Source organism: Colletotrichum graminicola, assembly GCF_000149035.1.
Source record: "Colletotrichum graminicola M1.001 genomic scaffold supercont1.9, whole genome shotgun sequence".
NCBI classification, from domain to species: Eukaryota; Fungi; Ascomycota; class Sordariomycetes; order Glomerellales; family Glomerellaceae; genus Colletotrichum; species Colletotrichum graminicola.
In genome coordinates this window covers 703,469-722,685 of record NW_007361013.1, presented here as the reverse complement: position 1 = coordinate 722,685, position 19,217 = coordinate 703,469, and the positions used below count along the sequence as shown (strand labels likewise).

At 58.3% G+C, this 19,217-nt stretch overlaps 7 protein-coding genes across 7 annotated transcripts; 2 read left to right on the top strand and 5 right to left on the bottom strand.

The window, feature by feature from the left end:
- Positions 1 to 249: 249 nt before the first annotated feature.
- GLRG_03183 (kinesin motor domain-containing protein) lies at positions 250 to 2,071 on the top strand (the record flags this gene model as incomplete). Its single annotated transcript, XM_008093868.1, has 2 exons — positions 250 to 394; positions 444 to 2,071. The coding sequence occupies 2 exons, from the start codon at positions 250 to 252 to the stop codon at positions 2,069 to 2,071; spliced, it is 1,773 nt and encodes a 590-aa protein (XP_008092059.1).
- A 3,812-nt stretch (positions 2,072 to 5,883) lies between these two features.
- GLRG_03182 (eukaryotic initiation factor 4E) lies at positions 5,884 to 6,815 on the top strand (the record flags this gene model as incomplete). Its single annotated transcript, XM_008093867.1, has 3 exons — positions 5,884 to 6,065; positions 6,172 to 6,479; positions 6,538 to 6,815. The coding sequence occupies 3 exons, from the start codon at positions 5,884 to 5,886 to the stop codon at positions 6,813 to 6,815; spliced, it is 768 nt and encodes a 255-aa protein (XP_008092058.1).
- Positions 6,816 to 7,495: 680 nt separating this feature from the next.
- Positions 7,496 to 8,221, bottom strand: GLRG_03181 (calmodulin; the record flags this gene model as incomplete). Its single annotated transcript, XM_008093866.1, has 2 exons — positions 7,496 to 8,104; positions 8,219 to 8,221. 2 exons carry the CDS (start codon positions 8,219 to 8,221, stop codon positions 7,496 to 7,498), a joined length of 612 nt encoding a protein of 203 aa, XP_008092057.1.
- Positions 8,222 to 9,646: 1,425 nt separating this feature from the next.
- On the bottom strand, positions 9,647 to 11,147 carry GLRG_03180 (hydroxyacylglutathione hydrolase; the record flags this gene model as incomplete). Its single annotated transcript, XM_008093865.1, has 10 exons — positions 9,647 to 9,733; positions 9,795 to 9,821; positions 9,894 to 10,028; positions 10,088 to 10,179; positions 10,301 to 10,514; positions 10,569 to 10,602; positions 10,662 to 10,733; positions 10,793 to 10,880; positions 10,961 to 11,003; positions 11,085 to 11,147. 10 exons carry the CDS (start codon positions 11,145 to 11,147, stop codon positions 9,647 to 9,649), a joined length of 855 nt encoding a protein of 284 aa, XP_008092056.1.
- Positions 11,148 to 11,427: 280 nt separating this feature from the next.
- GLRG_03179 (uncharacterized protein) lies at positions 11,428 to 13,426 on the bottom strand (the record flags this gene model as incomplete). Its single annotated transcript, XM_008093864.1, has 2 exons — positions 11,428 to 12,121; positions 12,933 to 13,426. The coding sequence occupies 2 exons, from the start codon at positions 13,424 to 13,426 to the stop codon at positions 11,428 to 11,430; spliced, it is 1,188 nt and encodes a 395-aa protein (XP_008092055.1).
- A 1,106-nt stretch (positions 13,427 to 14,532) lies between these two features.
- Positions 14,533 to 14,902, bottom strand: GLRG_03178 (uncharacterized protein; the record flags this gene model as incomplete). Its single annotated transcript, XM_008093863.1, has 2 exons — positions 14,533 to 14,660; positions 14,836 to 14,902. 2 exons carry the CDS (start codon positions 14,900 to 14,902, stop codon positions 14,533 to 14,535), a joined length of 195 nt encoding a protein of 64 aa, XP_008092054.1.
- Positions 14,903 to 16,281: 1,379 nt separating this feature from the next.
- GLRG_03177 (uncharacterized protein) lies at positions 16,282 to 17,343 on the bottom strand (the record flags this gene model as incomplete). Its single annotated transcript, XM_008093862.1, has 1 exon — positions 16,282 to 17,343. One exon carries the CDS (start codon positions 17,341 to 17,343, stop codon positions 16,282 to 16,284), a length of 1,062 nt encoding a protein of 353 aa, XP_008092053.1.
- Positions 17,344 to 19,217: the final 1,874 nt, after the last annotated feature.

The window sequence follows — 19,217 nt, the reverse complement described above, 5'->3', positions numbered from 1 at the left end:
GACCGAACTCTTATCCGCAGAGGCAATACGTACCGCCACCCCTGCCGTCTACCCAAGGCGGACAGCACACCGCACAGGAAAGCGTGGTGCCCCAGCAACTCGGCCCCACCAAACCTTTACCCAATCAGGCAACTAAGTAAACAAGCCCAACCGCCTCGATTTGTGATGTGGGCTTCACAACGACATCGATACCGCACAATCATCGACGAACTCAAGCTGACTTTGCGAGAATTATCTCTCAACCACCGAATGCTTCCGCCAGTGGTTTCCGAGATGCCGTCTCTGTACTCGTCTGCTTCAACCCCGTCGCTGCGGTCGCACGATGGGCCGGTCAAGGTGGACGGGGGAGGCAATGTCCGGGTTGTCGTTCGAGTCCGGGCATTCCTGCCCAGAGGTGAGAGGCTCACCGATACGAGCTGAACGAGGCTGATCAGATTCCGCAGAAATCGAGCGCGGCGCCGAGTGCCTGGTAGAGATGGACCCCATCACCCAGCAGACGACGCTGCGAGTGCCGAACGACAATGACCCAGCGAATGCGAAAGCGAAGGCCCGAAAAATTATTGAGGAGAAGACATTCACGTTCGATAATTCGTTCTGGAGCCACGACATCAATGACAAGTACTATGCACACCAGGAGGAAGTCTACAACAGCCTAGGCGAGGAGTTCCTCGACCACAACTTCGAGGGCTACCACACCTGCATCTTCGCCTATGGCCAGACGGGTTCCGGCAAGAGTTACACGATGATGGGTACGCCAGACCAGCCGGGCTTGATCCCCCGAACGTGCGAAGATCTCTTCGAGCGGATCGAGGCCGCGCAGAACGAGACGCCCAATATTTCCTACAATGTCAGAGTCTCTTACTTTGAGGTGTACAACGAACACGTCCGCGACCTGCTGGTTCCGGTCGTGCCACACCAGCCGCCCTATTACCTCAAGATCAGAGAGTCGCCGACGGAGGGGCCGTACGTGAAGGACCTGACCGAAGTGCCGGTTCGGAATCTCAACGAGATCCTGCGGTACATGACCATGGGTGACAGATCGAGGACTGTGGCCAGCACCCGGATGAACGACACTAGCAGTCGCAGTCACGCAGTCTTCACCATCATGCTGAAGCAGATCCATCACGACATGGAGACGGATGAGACGACGGAGCGCAGCTCGCGTATCAGACTGGTCGACCTGGCCGGCAGCGAGCGCGCCAAGGCTACTGAGGCAACGGGCCAGCGACTTCGCGAGGGCAGCAACATCAACAAGTCGCTGACAACGCTCGGTCGAGTGATAGGGGCGCTCGCCGATGCCAAGCCGGGCTCGAGGAAGCGCAACAAGGATGTCGTCCCGTACCGAGACTCGATCCTCACGTGGCTGTTGAAGGACTCGCTGGGAGGCAACAGCAAGACGGCCATGATCGCCTGCATCGCGCCTTCGGACTACGAGGAGACCTTGTCGACGCTCCGTTACGCAGACCAGGCCAAGCGTATCCGCACGCGTGCGATTGTCAACCAGGACCAGATCTCGTCTGCGGAGCGCGACGCCCAGATTGCCGCCATGGCGGAGGAGATTCGCGCCCTCCAGCTCTCAGTGTCGGAGTCGCGACGGCGGGAGAAGGACACCAAGGAGCAGGAGGAGAGGCTGGAAGAGTACCAGAACCATGTTGCCACGATGCAGCGCATGATGGAGGAGCGCAGTCTCGTCGCGGAGGGCAAGATCCGCAGCCTGCAGACGGAGAACGAAGCGCTGCGACTGCACCTGAAGCTCGCACTCGAGAGCCTCAAGAACCCGATCCCGACCGTCACGATCAAGCCGCCGCAGCCGGAGGAGGCGGAGGGCAATACTCAGGACAGATCGGCGGAGTCAGACGACAAGGAGAAGGCGGACGATGGCGAGTCATTGTACGACGACTCAGACGACACGGCATACGACTCGGACGTCATGGAGAACAATGCCAGCGACATGCAGGAGTACATGCGCAGCCTGCTCAGCGACCTGGGCATGTTCCGCAGGAAGATCGGAGACGACAAGGAGCGCTGGGTCGTGGAGAAGGCGACCTTGGCAACCAAACTGGGCGTATAGAGATGCGGAGAAGGAATGAAGGACTGGGCTATTGATAGTTGTACAAAGTGTCAAGATCACGACGGTAAGCAGCATGGTGTTTTAGGAGTCTGGCATTCAGGGATAGGGCTGCTTAGAACGAAAATTGCATACATAGTATGCGCGCCAACATATGTGTCCCCATTTCATACGGGCCTCTGGGCCAGGACAAGACGGCAGAGATGAACTGGGAACCGCGTTCCGGGAACAGGTGAGACTTCAACGTCCACGTCGCGATTGAAACCTGTAGAGTACGACCCGTCCAGCCAGATTACGTGCGTAGTAGGCGTTCGTCTTTCTTGACAGGCTCTTTCCCACACAGACCGAATCCCAGACCGGGCTTCGTTCGGCGGCTCCTTGTGAGAGAGACCAGGCAGGTAGGTCCCAGGTAGTTGGGAAATAGGGATGCCGCTGTCAGGGCCGGGACCGATCGGACTAGGAGTCAGGGATGTAACATCAGGAAGGGATGACGACAAACGAGCTGGTGAACTAAAGTTGCCGTGCCATATGAACTGTGGGCTACAGAGTGGAAAGTCCGACCTAGACTGGCAACGTAGTGTAATCCGACGAGTTGACGCGCAAACGCGCGCGAAGTGCAGAATGCTATAGGAGACGTGGGCCATGATATCTTACTTGGAAGCAGGTATACTGCGAGACAGCACATAAGCTAGTCCCCACTCCCCTGACACCCCGCAAGGAGGGAGAGGGGGGAGGGATGAATGGAGGCGAGAAGCTTTAGGCGTGGAGTATTCGGTTTGGTGTGGTGTTTGACATTGATTGGGCAGACGCCTTCGCGATGCCAGAGGCCTGATCAAAAAGGCTGAATTCTGTCGCTCCAACGAGACAGTGAGGGGCACGTGGTCCGTGAGACTGGACGTCAACTACACTACCCAGCTACGGGAGGATGAATTGCGTTGGATTGCTTGGGACAGCCACGGCAAACGGCAAACGCATGCATAAGACGCCCGCGGCTGGCGAGTATCTGATCTGCGATCTACACCACGCCCGGTTAAGCGGCAGCCATGAAAACCAGACCCTGCGCCCTCTCCTGCTCTATTAAAGATGTTTAGGATATTGGAAACTGCGTGGCCGTATGGGTTGAAAGCATCAAGATGGCAGAAGCTCAAGAGGGAGAAGGGGGGGGCAGTAGCGGCGCTGGGCCAGGAACCCCAGGACTACGGACGAGAGTCCCTGCACATCATGCTCCGCGGAAGTTGTCCAATGCTTTCCTGCACCCCAGGGCTACGTGTGTACGGGACAGATCGGTCAGGCGCAAGCAAGCGAGAAAGCAAGCAAGCAAGCAAGCAAATGTACGGATCGACCGACGAGTTGCCAATGAGGCCCAGGATCGGGAAGCGAGGGGCCGATAGAGTGTGGGATGTGACGCCGTGCCTGGAGTCAATTGGATATAATGGGCGTGTGCCCTTTACGTGCTTTGTTATCGCGCGTCAGCTCAGACGTTGCGGACGGGACGCCAAGTGGTGTGCCCGCACGGTAGTGCTGTAGTCCGGATTGGCGAGGGCATCATCGGGGACCCGACACCCTGGGTTCCGGGAGTACACTGCGCAGTAATTGGCTGGCAGCCCAGAAAGCAAGGACTTTCTCTGCATATCACTGCCTCGGCAGACATGGCATCGTTTCCAACGGCATAGGTATTGGGCCGTGACTTGTCGACTTTGACGGACATGTGGACGTGGCTATATCCGTACCTACTGCGACTCCTATTCCACTGGACTCCATATGGAACCCGCAACTGGCCCCGATTCGCTTCGGCGCTGGGCCGTATTTCCACGGCACGGCACAAGCCTGGGCCCCGGTCCCTGTTCCCAGATTGATCTGCCCCTAATTGATCAATAATCCCCTGATTGTCTCTCCTCGTGGCCTTTGCAAGCTCGTACTGAGATGGTCGTGAGGGCGCAGCAGAGCAACAGCAACCTTCTTGAATGTGAACCTGTAGGTTCCGTTTTTGCTTCTTCTGCCCATCTTAGTCGCCGCGTGCTGTCACTGGCCGCGATGATGTTTCAGGGCAGTAAGATGTTCCCACCAAGGTTCTCTCATCCCTGGGGTAGGAGGGGGCACCGTTGTCCTTTTTTATTTTTATTTTTCATCTTTCCACTCAGTAACATCTCCAAGGGTCGCCTGCTTCTGGTCCGATCGAGATAACAGTTGCCCCTAGCGCCTGGCGTCTACTATGTAGAGAGCGCCCTTGATCAATTGGTTTCTAGCGTTAGTTCCAGCATCTTCGGTGCACGTCTCCAAAGACGGGACGGACGGCCGTGGGCGCTGGCTGTCGCCAGGACGTCGCCATGGTTGGTTGGCTGCGCTTGGTCTATCTGTCTGGCTCGTGTCGTTGAGCGGCGGCAGGCAGAGTTGCTCTGAACGCGGCAGCAGCAGGCATCGATTCTTCAAGTCTGCTTCAACTTCTGGTGCCCCAGGGACCGAGGAGTAGCACGATGTACGGATAATGCGGTTCGGATCCCGTAGCGAGACTGAGGCGATCCACGTCCTTGCTGATGTCCCCCATCTCTCCAAGAACACTCTGCTCTGCTGACTGCTGACTCTCCGGCGCCATTCGCCAAATATTGGCCAAGGTTCCCTGCTCTGTTGCGATTCAGACCTCAGATCCCGATGTTCCCTGTTCAATCTCCAGACAACCCGTTCTCTTGGACGCGGTACGCAGCGGTACCTGGCGCTGGGATGTCCCTCAGCCAAAATGTCCTGTCCCTCGAACCGAGTGTCGTCTTGGCTGGAGTTCCCCTGGAGTCCCTAGTGCCCTCTCTCCTTTTGCCTCCTTGCGATGTACCGACCTTGAAGCACAACCGTAATCTTCTTGAGGAGTCCTCGTCTCGGCCACGCCACGATGCGACATGAGACGGACGACACCTTATTACCCTTACCGTACGCCGCCCATTCACGTCTCCTCCTCTTCCCCCCTTTTTTTTTCTCTCCACCGCCTCTCCCTCGGTCACCGCCCTGTCGTGTGTGTAACTCCCATCACTCTTTATCATCAACCTACTGGATCCGCACGTCGAGTCATTCAGAGTTGCACGGAATCTCTACTGCGTACAACCCCCAGCCCCTCTCCAACCCATATTGGCAGGTGCTTTGGTTTACAACCCCGCGGGTTTCCAAACTCGTCCCAGGCCCTGAACAGATCGGCACTGGAAGGACGCAAAAGCGTCAGAGTGGCAGCATTTCAAGGGCATCTGTCTGTTTCCGATATCCCGTCTCGTCTCGTCATCCTTTCTAATTCCCAGCCCAGGGCACCGTCGCTCCTCAATCGCCAAATCCCCACCGAACGGCCCTTTGATTGGTGTATCCCAAACAGCCCCCCAAGCCACCTCCCTCCCGACCTTTCCAGCCAGGCCCAGCAACATCCACTGTGCTGTCCACAAACCTAGTGTACCCAGGAGAGACACCGGGCAGACAACGGTCAACAACCATCCCGGTCTCGCACATCTACCTTGGTGTACATAAGCTGTCCCGCACCACAAACGGTCCTGCCCACTTCTGCCCCTCGTTGCTTCATCGGGCACCGTCGCATCACCCCGAGCCAACCAACGACCGGCTGCCAGATCAAGGGCTCCAGTAACAGTCTTCGCCCCTCTCGGCCACGCCTACCCGACACCGATCCCCGACCAGGTGTCATAACGACTTGCGTGAGCCGCCGTCTGACAGTCCATCCATCTTGAGCCGACACTTCGTTTCGACACCTCTTCCTGTCGCTTCGATTTCCACCTCTGTCATTCTTTTACTTTTGCTTCTCCCGCAAGCTCTCGCACGACGTCCATACCATGGCTGCCAGACCCGCGCTCTTCACCCGTGGCCTCTCGGGACTCTCCCAGAGCACCACCGCCGACCCCAACTCGCCTAGCGTCAGCTCTCCGGCCGACCAGCGCGACGATGCAAAGCGCAACTTCCTAAAGGCCATGCGTCCTCTGCCGACACAACACTACTGGAACGTTTATTTTGACAAGTGAGTCCCTTCGCTGCCACGGCACAGTGTGCTGTCGGTTCATGGCACTCCCCGCAGCCTAAACCCTTGAAGCTCCAGTCGACTGATCCTCGATCCCCTCCTCCAGGCAGGCTAAGGACCAACAGAAGGCGGCCGGCGAGGAGGAATATAAGGTGCAGCTGGAGCAGCTCGGCTCGCAGATCGAGTCTGTCCAGGACTTTTGGAAATACAACAACAACACCCCCGTCGACCAGATCAAGATGCGCGAATCCATCTACCTTTTCAAGCAGGGCTTCAAACCCATCTGGGAGGACCGTCGCAACATCAACGGCGGTGCCTGGACCTTCCGCGTGCCCAAGGCCATCGGGCCCGACGTGTGGACCCGTGTGCAGCTGCTGGCCATTGGCGAGAAGTTGCAGAGCGTTCTGGACGACAGTAAGCCTGCCTGCCCGTTCGTCCCGCAAGTGATAACCGCTAACAAATCACCTCCCAGACGACCAGATTTGCGGCGTCGGCCTGTCAGTCCGCTTCAACTCGCACCTCATCTCCATCTGGCACCGTGACGGCTCCAAGCAAAAGTCCATTGATGCCATCCTCGAGTGCGTACTCGAAGAGCTCCCCGCCGAGCTGCGTCCCAAGGCCGACAACTACTTTTACAAGCGTCACCAGGACCACGCTGGCTTCAAGGCCCCCCCCGAGCTCCAGGCTGTCATCGATTCTCAAAAGGCCGCCGCCGAAAAGGCAAAGGCGGCGGAAGGTGCGACGGCTTAGAGGGCAGACTGCGACCCTCCTCCGCACTCTGCTCCCCCTTTAGGAGATCGGGGTCTCTGAGAAGCGAGCTAGGCTGTGAGATCATTTTCCACTTTTATTTCCCTTGTCTTCTTTTGCACAAAAGGAAACTGGTCGGATACGAGAGACACTCTCTCTCTTTGGCTTCACCTCGCCAACATACGGAAGTGTAATTTTTTTAGGGTTTTGTAAAGAAGAGGATATCCCCCTCCCCCCTCTCGTGCCAGGCCGTGACACGGTATACCAGGGGAAAGGCGGGTATATGCATATTTCAAGGGCGTTTTTATGAGCATGGAAATCCACGCAGGGGTGATGGGGTTCCCACGCCCACCGACGGCATGCGGGCTGCGCTGAGATCAGATAGAATCGTTATTACTAGTACCGCCTACCAATGACAGGTCTACAGTCCAACAGAGAGAGAGAAAGCCAGGTTGTACTGGCAATCAATACCAACCAGTAGATGAGTTTGTTGGCAGTAAAAAAGATCGATTCGGTTCCTATACCCACCAAAGAGACTTTGAAAGAAAAAGAAAAGGAAAAGCGACACCAGTTCCCCCTTCCGTGCTTTACCAAAACGCCAGGCTCCGTGGGTATAATGCCATACCAAACAGCAAAGCTTCCCCCCCCTAATCTCTCGCCAAACCCTCCCCCCTTGCTCTCCGTCACCGCCAAACCCCGGCGCGGCGCATGACCTCCTCGAACTCCTCCTTCTTCACACCCTTGCCCACGCCCGCGCCGCCGTTGGCCTCGAGGATCATGTCCCGCAGAACCTCTTCCTTGACGTCCTCCCTCAGCACGCTGACGACCCTCTTCAGGTCCGCGATCGTGATGACGTCCCGCGGGCCCGCGGCGGCGCCGCCGCCCGCGCCCGCCCCGGTGAACAGGGCAAAGGCCTCTTCGACCTCGCGCCGCCTCTCGTCCATGCTGCTCTGCTGGCCCCGCTGGTGGTACTTGAGCGCGCAGATGGCGAAGAAGGGCTCGAAGTCGACGAACCCCTCGCCGTCGGGGTCCAGGATCTCGACGAACTCGGCCTGCTCCTGGCGCGTCGCGGGCGGGATGCCGAGCGCGACGAGGCAGGACCGCACGTCCGCCGTGGGGATCACGCCCTCCTTCGCGCGGCCCCTCATCGGCTCGGCGAAGAGCGAGAAGGCCTCGCGGATCTCGCGCTCCTCCTGCGCCGAGATGTTGTGCTCCTTGGCGAGCTTCGAGGCGCGGGGGCGCGGCACGTCCGTGGCGGGCGGGCCTGTCGTCGGCGGTCTGCGCTTCGCGGGCTGGGCGGGCGGGGGGGAGGCCAGTTAGTTTGGGTCCAGATCTGGCCGGCCTATTGCGGTTTCGCGCAGGCAGGCAGACGTGTAAGAGGAAGAGAGAGAGAGAGGGGTGCTCACCATTGCGGATGATGCCGCTTGGATGTCGCTTGGTGTTTTTGATTTTGTTTTAGTTGCAGAAGCTGCTTGCGTGGCGGCGGAGGACTCGCGTGTGCCGTCTTGTCTTCTAGTGATGGTTGTGGTCGGGGCGGTCGATGGTCGATGACGACCGTTGGAGGTCAAGGAAACGCAAGGGACGCGTTAATGGATTGTGACGGAACCGGCTGCAGCGGCGGCGGCGGCGGCGGTGGGGGGGGGGGGGGGGGGGGGTGGGTATACCCGATGGACAGTGCAGAGCGCCTCGTGCGGATGCGATTCACACATGGCACTGAGCCCCGCCGGTGAAAATCCTCACCGGTATAAATTCGCGGTTGCAAAATTTCTCCCGCTAATCCGCAACACCTCACTCCCACCAACTCACCACCGCCACCAACGTCTTCTCGCGCTGCCAGCAAACCCCAGGATGCCGTCTCCGATGCCCACGCCGTCAGGTGGCTTCCCGATTGCAGGAGCCACTCGGGCCGACCGCGCCCCGGCATGAACTGCTGGAGGTGTTTCCAGTTCGGACCTCGTTGAGATCGGGCTCTCTATCCTCTCGGCTTCCCGGTGCTTCCACAAGCCGCGCGCGTCTTCGTCGTGAATGTCGGCTTCGGATATCTGGACAGGTCGCACTTCTGCGCCGATTCCCGACCCTCTGTCTCCCAAATCCATGCGAGAAGGGCGCCGCAGCTGTCAAGCTAACGGCTCATACAGAGCCCTACGCGGTGATGTCTCATCTTTGAGACGGGATGTCCACGCCGGTCCGAAGGCAAGAGCTTTCCCCTTCCCAGTGGGCCGGGAAACTCGAACCAAATCTCCAGACAGACGGAGGTGGCGGAGAGAAGAGCAAAGGAGAAAAGGGAAAACATCAGCTTCTAAAAAATGCTAGAGCTTGCCGCTTTAAACCCAGAGCGAGCACGTGTGGACAGTGAAGCAAGATCAAACAAACGGGGGCCTCCGCAGGACGGACGTCTCTTCCCAGGGCTGCACTCTTGCCTCGTCGACCCCGGTCGATGGGGCGCTTAGGGCCTCTTGGGAGACATATCGTGAACCATTGCCTAGAATAAAGAAAGATGTGATGCTTCTGCGCTGTTCTCTTGTGGTGTTCCAAGTTACACAGTCTGGCAACCCCCTACCGCTTGCTGCCGTCCCCTCTTCCACCCGGGATGCATGACGGATTATGCTCAAAGTCATTTCCGTGCCGCTGCCGTCGCCGCCTCTTGCATATCCTCGGCTGCCCCCTCTCCCGACCCCGCAACGCCACCCCCCCCCCCCCCAAGACGCATCAAATCTTCGACTCGGAAGGTGGACTGTGTTGTCAGCTGAGACCCCAACCGATCTGGCATCGGGCTCGTTGGCAACTGCAACTGCCGCAAGATAGCCGATGGCAAGGAGACGTATACCACTTACTCACTTGAAGTTGTTCTTCATCTCGCGCAGCTTAGCCATGACGGCGACGGGCTCGTTCTCCCCCGTTACCTTTTGGATCTCGGGGTCCTGTGCATGCGTCAGCCTCTCCTTCTGCCCTTGCCCCCACGGAGACTGCAACGCAACTCACCTCAACGCGCATAAAGACGTTGTGTTTCTGTCGACATCATGTCAGCCGTCTTCTGACTCAAGCCGTGCGAGCCCAAAGCCCAAGGCGATCAAGACCTACCTTCTCGTCGCCAATCGTGAACTTGCCCTGCGTCTCCTTGTTGTTCTCCGCAAAGGCCTGCAGCTTCTGGATCGCCTCGTTCTGAAGCACTGACGCAGCGAACTTAACGTTGGACTTTGTGTACTCATGGCCGGGCTGTCTCTGGTCAGCAACCTGACCCCTCGGTGTGGGATGACCGTCGGCAAAAGACTCACAAACACGACCGTGTCGTCTGGCAGCGAGGCCAGTGTCTTGTTCAGCGCATTGTGCATCTCCTCGGCGTTACCCTCGAAGAACTTGCCGCAACCTGCGATGCCCAGCCAGTCAGCAACCCAGTCTCTCTAGCCAGTTCTTTCGCCCCCCGTCCGCGTGCGTCTCGTCCGACACGACGCAGCGCGGCCGGCAGCCGGAAGAGATGATGGACCCACCGCTGATGAAGAGTGTGTCGCCCGTGAACACGACCTTCTGCTCCCCGTCCTCCATAAACCAGCAGATGCTGTCCTGCGTGTGGCACGGCGTGTGAAGCGCCTTGACGGCGATGCTGCCAATGTTGAACGACTCGCCGTGGCCTGGCGTCCTGGTCACGCCGTCGCAATTTTTGCCGCCGATGATGGGCAGGCTCTCCAGGCTGAGGTCGCCTAGCTGTGTCTGGTCAGCACACACTGTGGTGAGCGGTGCCGGCGATCGGCGACTTACGAGCTGCTTGTTCCCGCCTGCGTGGTCCCAGTGGCTGCCGACGTGTCAGATGCGTCCGCGTCACCGGGGGCAGAACGTGGGTCAGGGACTCACTGGTGCGTGTTGACGATGGCCGTGAGGTTGATATCGCCGCCCTTGATGGCCTTCTGCAGCACCGGGGTCACCCTGAACGGTATCCGTCAGTGTGGAAACCCTCACTCCAGTTCGGAACCGGCAACACTCACTCGGGCGGGTTGGCCGGGTCAATGATGACGGCGTCGTTGGTCTTGTCGTCCTTGACCAGGTAGGCGTAGTTGTTGCTACTGCCCACCCCTACAAGCCCCTCGAATCAGCATGTGGCTCTCGCACAGCTGCACAGCTGCCCCTGAGGGCCATGAAAGAGACCGACTTACACATCGGAATAGACTGGATATGCATGGCGTTGGTGAACGTGAGCTGTCCATGATGTAAGCTAGCCGCTCGCCCATCACGCACCCCCACATTTGAGGGCGTCGACTTTGTGCAAGGAGCACTCACTGCGGCGGTTACGGTACCGAATCTGTGTCTTAGAAAAGGCCTCCTTGCGATGAGGGTATTCATGAAAGGCAATTGCACGGTAAATGTGTAGTGTTGGACGATATGAGCGGCAGAGTTTAGTGACGTTGTTATACTGTAAATCCGCGGGCCCACCTCTTCCCTCGTTTGGGTAAGCTACCCCCCATCCGCTTTGTATCTCCATACCCCACCCCACGTGACTGCAATGGTCATGGCAGTGGCCTCGCCCCAACGTCAGTTCCAGAAGCAACATGCATGTCAGGAGCCTGCTGCACTAGTGTTGAATAATCACGTAGTATGTCGCATTTGGGCCTACCCGGATGCCTCACGCGACGCCAATCGGCCGCGGCTTCCAAGTGCCCTCAAACTTCGCCCATCCCGTGCCACCGCTCTCCTGGGCCTCATCGATTTCGAGGTCGTCCGCAGAGTCCTCCGCGACGTGTTGCGTCTCCGCCGCGAGAGCTTCCTTCGCTTGTGCTATCTTCTTCTTGATTTCATCCACCTTCCTACCCCTGTCCCTCTCATACTCTGGCCCCGCACCCTCAATGCCCTTCCCTTTCAGCAGGATCCCCTTTGATAACCGCAGCGCAGCAAGCTTGACGGCGTTGCTTGGCGGAGCCTCCGCGACCTTGTCCAGCGTAGCGAGCAGCCGGGACTCATCAAGCCCGTCGATCCACTTCTTCATCTCGGCGCGTCGTGCCTCGTCCCGCTCCTCGAGGAACGCGACCACGACCGCACGGCCCGCGGCAGCCGTAGCGACGCCGACCTTCCTCTCAGGAACCACGTCCTTGACGCTCTCCTCCTCGTCAGGCCCCAGGTGTTGCCAGTAGTACTCCCAGATCCAGACCAGTGCCTTGCGGGCGGCGGATCGCAGCTTCGCGAGCGACGGCAACGTCTCGTGCGTCGCCTGGTGTCGCAGCTCAACGAACGTCGCCGGTAGACCAATGGTCTTGGCAACCGAGTACATGCTCAGCTTCCGCTGCTTGTCCTGGTGTCCATCCAGGAGCCCGGTCACGAACCTAATCGAAAAGAATGTGTGAGCAATCACGGATCAATGGCATAATCAGCCAGCAGCTTGCGAAGCATCCAAGGGGCAAGGCAGCCCGAGCAAAAAAGAGAGCCGCAAGGAGCTCGGGCTCAGACACGAGTCGGCCCTTTGGTCGGTGCCGCCAAAGAGGGGGGGCAGGAGGCTTCGTAGATCTCGACTAAGACGACGGGCGGGCTATGGGAGTTTACATGTCTCGAGGAAAGAACCCAAACCTCCCCGATGCTAGGAACCTCTATCGGACCACTGGCCAAAGTGCACACTTGCGCGACGGGAACAAAGTGAGACGGGAACAAAGTGAGACGAGAAGCGAACTAAGACGGGAGTTTGCGGGGAGAATAGGGGTGTGCTGGTTAAGCAGGTCGTCAGGGCACTTCGGGCGACTGTGCCCTTCATCAGACGGGCCGCGTGAGTTGCTCTGGGTCCGGGCCCGGGGGTCGGGAGAGGAGTGCTTCAACACCTAATATCCAAAAGAAGGCAGGGCGTGAGACACTGGGAGGAGGGGGGGGAGGGTGAGTGTGCATGGGGTGGTAACGATATGAAAGGCAAAAGAGAGGTGAGATGTGAGAAGCTGCGAAGGTCTAGAAACGAGAGTGCAGAGGGAAGAAGGGCGCCCGATCCCCAGAAGACTGGATTGTTTCATAGACCAGAGGGGAGGTCCAAGGTCAAGGAGGCTTGGAAGGGGCAGTGTGGAAGACGCCCGGGTAGGCTTTCACGCACTCGTAGCCAACGGCCTCTGGCCACCTGGATTGAAGAGGGACGGAGACAACGACAACGGAACGTACCGGCTGAAGGCGGCGGCGTAGGCGGCGCGAACAGCGTAGGTGCCAGCGCTGCCCTTGCTCTCCCCGTCGCTCAGGATGGCGGCCGTCAACAGAGCCGTCGATTCGACCATGTGCGGGCAGTTGCCGCGCTGCATCCACATCGACACCCTGGCGACGGCATGGTGCTGGGCTGCCAGGAGCCCGTCATTGTCGACGCTAGAATAGCTGCTGCCGCTGATGGCGCTTGTCGTGCCCGTCCTGTGCTGGTGGTGCTGTGAGGGCGGTGCTCCTGTAGCTGAACTCGGAGCCGGCGCTGGCGCTCCTCGTGTTGATGGTGCTGTCGGTAAGGCGAGGGCGGATGCGGGTGCGAGCGCTGTTGCTGTTGCTGTTGCTGCTGGTGGTGGTGCTGCTGAAAACGCAGGGGCCATAGACAGCGGGGCCGCGGGATAGAATTGCTGGCGAACCTTGAGCAGCTCGCGGCGATCACGCCATGGCGTCAGTATGTACTGGACCATTCTGATGCGCGAACGAGTGCAAGTGTGTGATTAGGCGTCTGGCCTCCTCCTGCGCCGAGTTCACCCTTTCCAGAGATACGACACCCTAATCCGGGCTGGCCCTCACGAATGCGATTCGTACCGGCGGTGGCAGGGAGGGGCTAGGCCTCGGAGGAACGATGTTTCACAGCACTCCCAAAGGCTGATGGATCCTGCCGGTGGCTCGTCTTCTTGGCGCGACGGCTTGGGGAGGCCGATAGTTGCCCAGACGGATCTCGGAATGATTTCTTTCTTCTTTCTTCGAGTCTTTGCTGACTGAGTCGCAAGTCTGAGTGATCCAAGGGGGTGTGGCCCAAGAAAAAAAGCCAAAAGTGTCTCCCTAGAAGTGTAGAGTAGGGGGGGGGGGGAATGGGGGGAAAGTTTAGAGACCACAAAAAATTCCCCCGATTAGTATCGTGCGTAGCGTGCAGTGAACTGAGATCGGATACACTACCAACAGGACCCCAACTCACATCAGCCAAACTTCTGGGACAACCAGCGCCACGCACATAGCACGCACATAGAATACGCACACCGGCAGAAACACAATCCAGGGGCAACCCATTCCAGGCGGCGCTCGCACGGCTGTCTAGATAGGCTAGCCCGGCCGGTCATTGGACATCAGACGAGTCGTACTTTCAGGTTGAGTATGCCTCCAGCCTTGGACGTTACTGCCCCCCGATGCTGAGCTGCGAGCCTGAGAAGCGTATTATGGCGTGTCAAGCCGAATTTGTCACCAGTCACTCAGCGATGACCACATGCTTCAGCTAGGATGGATTCACCTTTGATCTTCACAAGCCAAATCGTCTGAACGTTTCCGCCCACCAGCACACGGCCGTTGGCCGACCGCTGTATGAGCTGATGCAATGTTCGAGTTCGCGTATGAGATGAATCAAGACCAACGACGAAGTATCGTGACATGTCAGTGCTTCTCCTTCCCCATGTTCCCGTTTAAAGTCCGAACCATGAACAGTTTTCTATCGTGTCCTCACCAAGATGCCGGCATGCTTTACTTTGGTTTCGCAACAGCAGATACCCGGTAGCTGGGCATCCGGCCCGATGACGACTCTCTCCTTAGACAAGGGTCTTCACAATATGGAAGACACCGTGCCGGTCATGAGTCCTAGTATGCTGGGGTCATGGGTCTTGGACTTCGTGGGTGCGAGGCCGTCCTTCTTCTCCATGTGGAGTGCTGGAGCAGTGGACTCAACAGCACCTGTTGGGAGGTGTCCTTGAGGCAGCCTGTGTAGACGAACACCCTAATGAGTTGTAGAAGCCCCCTAGTAGAGGAGCCGGACGCCAAGGGACGACCATAAGAACTCATAGACGAGTGAGTTATTGGGGGAACCCATGGGATACCGCCGCAGTGCGAAGATCTTGCCCACCCTCACATTGGACTTCCTCGACGGCAGTGGCAGTGTAAAGGATGTTGGCAGCGACCAAGCTGGTCTCGTTCATGACGGCGAGACTCGACTGGCGGTAACGTGGTGCATATGGCTGTGGGAAGGGGTTAGGTTGATGACCAAGGTGTGTTCGACCACCTTGGCGTCGAGGGCCCTGCCGTCGGCGACATTGAGCGAGATGGGCGTAGCGTGCTTGACGTCCTCGGACAGCTACGGATACTCATCGGACTGAGAGGGCTCGCTCTGCAGACTGGGAGGCAGGCGTTCATGCCGACACCTCCAAAAATCGTCGGCTGGGTCACACTGATTGGTTGGCGAGGGATGACCTCGGCTACCAATTCTGGATGGTTCGAGAGAGCCAGGTGTCATGGATTCTATCTAGTGTAGTTGATCGTGATTGTATATCGTCGTGTGGCCATACCTAGACCCGGTCAGTGTCGACGCTGGCACGGCGAGGCCCAAACTGAGGCCCCGATCCTCTTCCAAACGTCGCAATTCGCGATTCGTGACCGATGACGACGATGCCGCGTGCGAGTGAACCTTCTTCTGGTTCAAAGTATCCAGGATGGGGTTAAGCTGCACAGCTCGCTCGCTCCATCTGACAACGGTCCATCTCAGTGCTGCAGCGCAGCCGACTAAAGGTTCCCCGCTTTAATGCTGCCTTTCACTGTGGGCGACACGGCAGAAGGGTGGAGGTATACAGTACGACACACAGTAATCGGGGGCTGCCCGAGTCTGCCAGTGAGGTCACCAGAGCAGCGGCCAAAGACTTTTTCTAGGGGCTACGGGCGGGGTGTTTCGAGACCTGGCAGGGCTGGCCAGAACGGCGGGGGTGGATAGGTTTTAACATGCGTGATTGGCTCAGTGGCGGAATGTGACAGGGAAACACTGACCCATATGCAGCTCATGCCATGCCTCGACAGGGGTCGTGCGCGGGAGCCTCTTTCTCGCTTATTTTAGTGTCCGTGTTGACGATTGAACTTCGATCCGGCGCCGTCCTCTGATGCAGGTGGAATCGGTTGCGGCTGACAGCTGGCGGTGGGTTGGGCCCCTCTCTTGTCAAGAGGTCAAGATGGACAGGGACTGCACACGGTAGGCAAGTTGGAAGCGTTCTTTGATCTTCATGTTTTGTGCTAGGCACACTTTGTGATTATTTCTATCTCAGACAGTACTTAGACTGCTTCTTCTGGAGGCTCATGGGCCACTTGGTCGGAATGCATGCTTCCTCTCCATCTGGGTATATGCCTCTTTTGGGTTGCATCCACCACTCCTGGGCGGACCATGACGAGATTCTTTTACCCCGTCCCTAGAGGCACCGCACATCCTTTGATGTTACATCCTCCAATCGTACATAGTATACATAGTTTCTTCGTAAAATCATGATTGCTTGCGCACGTCTTGTACCGTTCAAGGCACTCTTTCATGTTTGTGTCATTAATCAGAATCCTCGCCGTCAGCATCGTCCTGGTCGGCGTCCTCATCATCGCTGTCAGGGGGCTGCCATGACTCCTCCAACTTCAGGCCCTTGCCGGTACCCTCCTGGGGACGGTATGACGCGCCGAGCAGAGAAGACATGGCGGACCTGGAGGCGTCGAGCTGAGGGTCTTGGTCGTACTTGTCTGGCGCGTCGTAGAGGCCCATGCCGACCAGGATCTCGCCCTCCTCTTCAGGCTCGTCCAGAGGCTGGTAAGGGATGGTGTCCTCGTTTGGGACAATGGGTTGAGGCTGCTGAGCCTGCGGCAGCGTCTCGGGAGTGGGAGGAGAAGTGCTGGGAAAGCCGTCCATCGGGTACGAGTGCCAATGCGTGGAAGTGGAAGACGGCGTGAGGTCAGGCAGGGTAGTGGGGAGAGCCGGGAAGGGCTCTGCGTATCCAGCAGCCTCCGACGAGACATATGCCGGAGGGTCTTGCTGGGGAACGTTCCAGCCCTCCACGGGCAGATACGCAGCAGAGTTGTCGTAGGTGCCAAAGGGCAGAGAGAGGGGAGAGAACGAGGCAACAGGTGATGTGTTGCACGAGTAAGCCGCCGGGGTGGGGGGGAATTGCGAATAAAAGTTGTAGCTGTCAGTGTCGTAGGCCGACGCGGCGGGAGGGAACGGGTAAGAAGCCATGTGCTGGGCAGCGGGCATCTTGTGTTGTTGGTGTTGGTAGGTGGAAGGGTGCCAGCTGAGAGGTCGGCTAGGTCGAGACTGAGAGCCATACTCGGGCATGGTGACTTGATCCATGGGCTGCTGTCTCCGCCTCGCCAAATTCCCGTCGTTCACCACAGTCCTTCTCCTGGCCTGTATTGCTGATGACGACCTCGGACTGTTGTTGGCGCTGGTGGGCTTTGCTACACGCATAGCGTTTCCGTTCCGTTGGCCGTTGGAGCCCCTGGATAACCTCCGAGATGCCTGAGAGATGGCCATCTGTCTTGACAGGTCATCGAATAAGGCATCTGTTTGGTAGGCGGTCGGAATATGTCCCGGGAGAACACCTCCCATGAGTGTGGGCATCATCTTGGTGATGTGGTGGAGAGGGTCGCGTTGTTTGATGTGATGAATGTGGGTGAGTGGGTGAGCGTATAATGGTAAAGCTGTTGCTCAAGAGGTGTGTGTTGTCGACGACTTGGACTGAGCAAGACGAGACGCGGCGGATGGTGATGATGATATAAAAAAGGTCGGGGAGGATGGGCTCGGCCCGGACTATGTACAGGAGGAAAAGAGGACGTTGCTCGAAAGGGCTCTCCTGCGTAAAGGGAGCGCAACTAGGGAAAGGACATGGGTGATACTAGATCGGTCTTGAAGGATAAAATCAAACCTTAGCTCCAGCCGGAGGAACAAACGCTCAACCATGGGTACGGAGTGGGCCAAGGGAAAAAAAAGACAACAAGTGCTCGAGAGACTACGGACGGTTTGGCATGTGTGCACGAAGAGGCAGCAAGCGTGGGTTGCGTTCATGGGGTGGATGTGAAGCTGATGGGAGGAGGTACCCATCCGCTCAGTGAGTGCAGATGTCCCCAGGCGTGGCTGGGCAGGAGCGGTACGTACCGGTTCCTGTTCCTTTTTGCAAGGGTGTCTGGGAGTAGAAGGAGGGGGGGCGGCAGCAGCCAGCAGGCTGCGTCATATGGGTTGAGCAGGGATCTCGCAATTGGAGCGTTGTGCATTTCAGAGCCGAAGCAGACGAGGCGGCTGCTGCCCTTGGTCCCTGCACGTACGTACCGTAGGCAAGTACCTACCTGTTCTACGGCCGGGGGGCGAGGGGGAGGAGGGCATGGAAGCACAGAAGGGGGAGGGGCAGAAGGGACAGACGGGAAAAAGCATGGGACGGACTTGTCGATAGTGCTGGTGCGCGCGCGTGTGTGAGCGAAGCCGCAGTGGGTAGTGAGTGTGTGGTGTGTGGGTATGGGTGTGGGCGTGGACGTGGATGTGGACGGTTGATTGCCTTGCTTCGCTTTGCGCTGGTCTCTGGTACGCTACCTACTGCGGTACGGGGTGGAGGAAGGCAATTGACAGGCAAGATTGGGATTAGGGAGGAATAGTCGAAGATGGAAGGAGTGGACGGACTGTGGAGCAGACCAGGTTGCACTGCCAATCCGACACCGTCGCCCTTGCGCGGAGATGGGGTTTGGTGGTGCCCCCCTTCCCATTGTACGAATACAACGTATAGTACTTACTATGGCCCGGTAGGTAGGTGTCGTCGGAGGTGTACGCGCTCATGTACGTACCGAAGATGGTGGGTTCCCTGTCGTAAACTGGTAACTACCTACGAAACTGGACTGCACCTACGGTGCCATGGCGGGATCCAAGACTCAGGTGTCGAGAAAGGCAAATGCCTGCAGAAAGTGGGTACGTACCGCTCGGGCAGAGCAGGCAGGACAAGACGAGCCGTGGGCGGGGGGCCGACAAGACAGGCGGGCAGCGGGCGGTCAAGAGGGCAAGGAAAGGGGGGGGAAAAAAACATGGATGGAATGCCTTTGGTCCAAAAAGAACCGCTTGGCCCAGGCGCTCACGCCGCCGGGTCGGAGTCTGGAGATGGCACCCCCTGTTCGTGTCTCGGGCAACCTGCCCCAGCAGCCAGCAACTACCTAAGGCACTTACTTGTCCAAGGCCAGCACCACACGCCACGACCAGCGGCCAGCCCAGGGACCCAGTGGTGAAGAAGGGGTCCAAGGGGAACGACATGCCTCAGCGGGGTGGCCCAGGGGGTGGTTTTATTGCATTGAGCCGACAAGGCCCCCGTCATCGTCCAACCAGTTGTGGCCCGCCATCGAGGATCATGGTCCCCGCTCCCCAGCAAGCTTACCTAGTTTGAACTGATGGGTCAGACGAGATGGAGGTGTTGTAATATCACGCAGTGCCTGTAGTTTAGCTCACCGGGGATCGAGGAGACC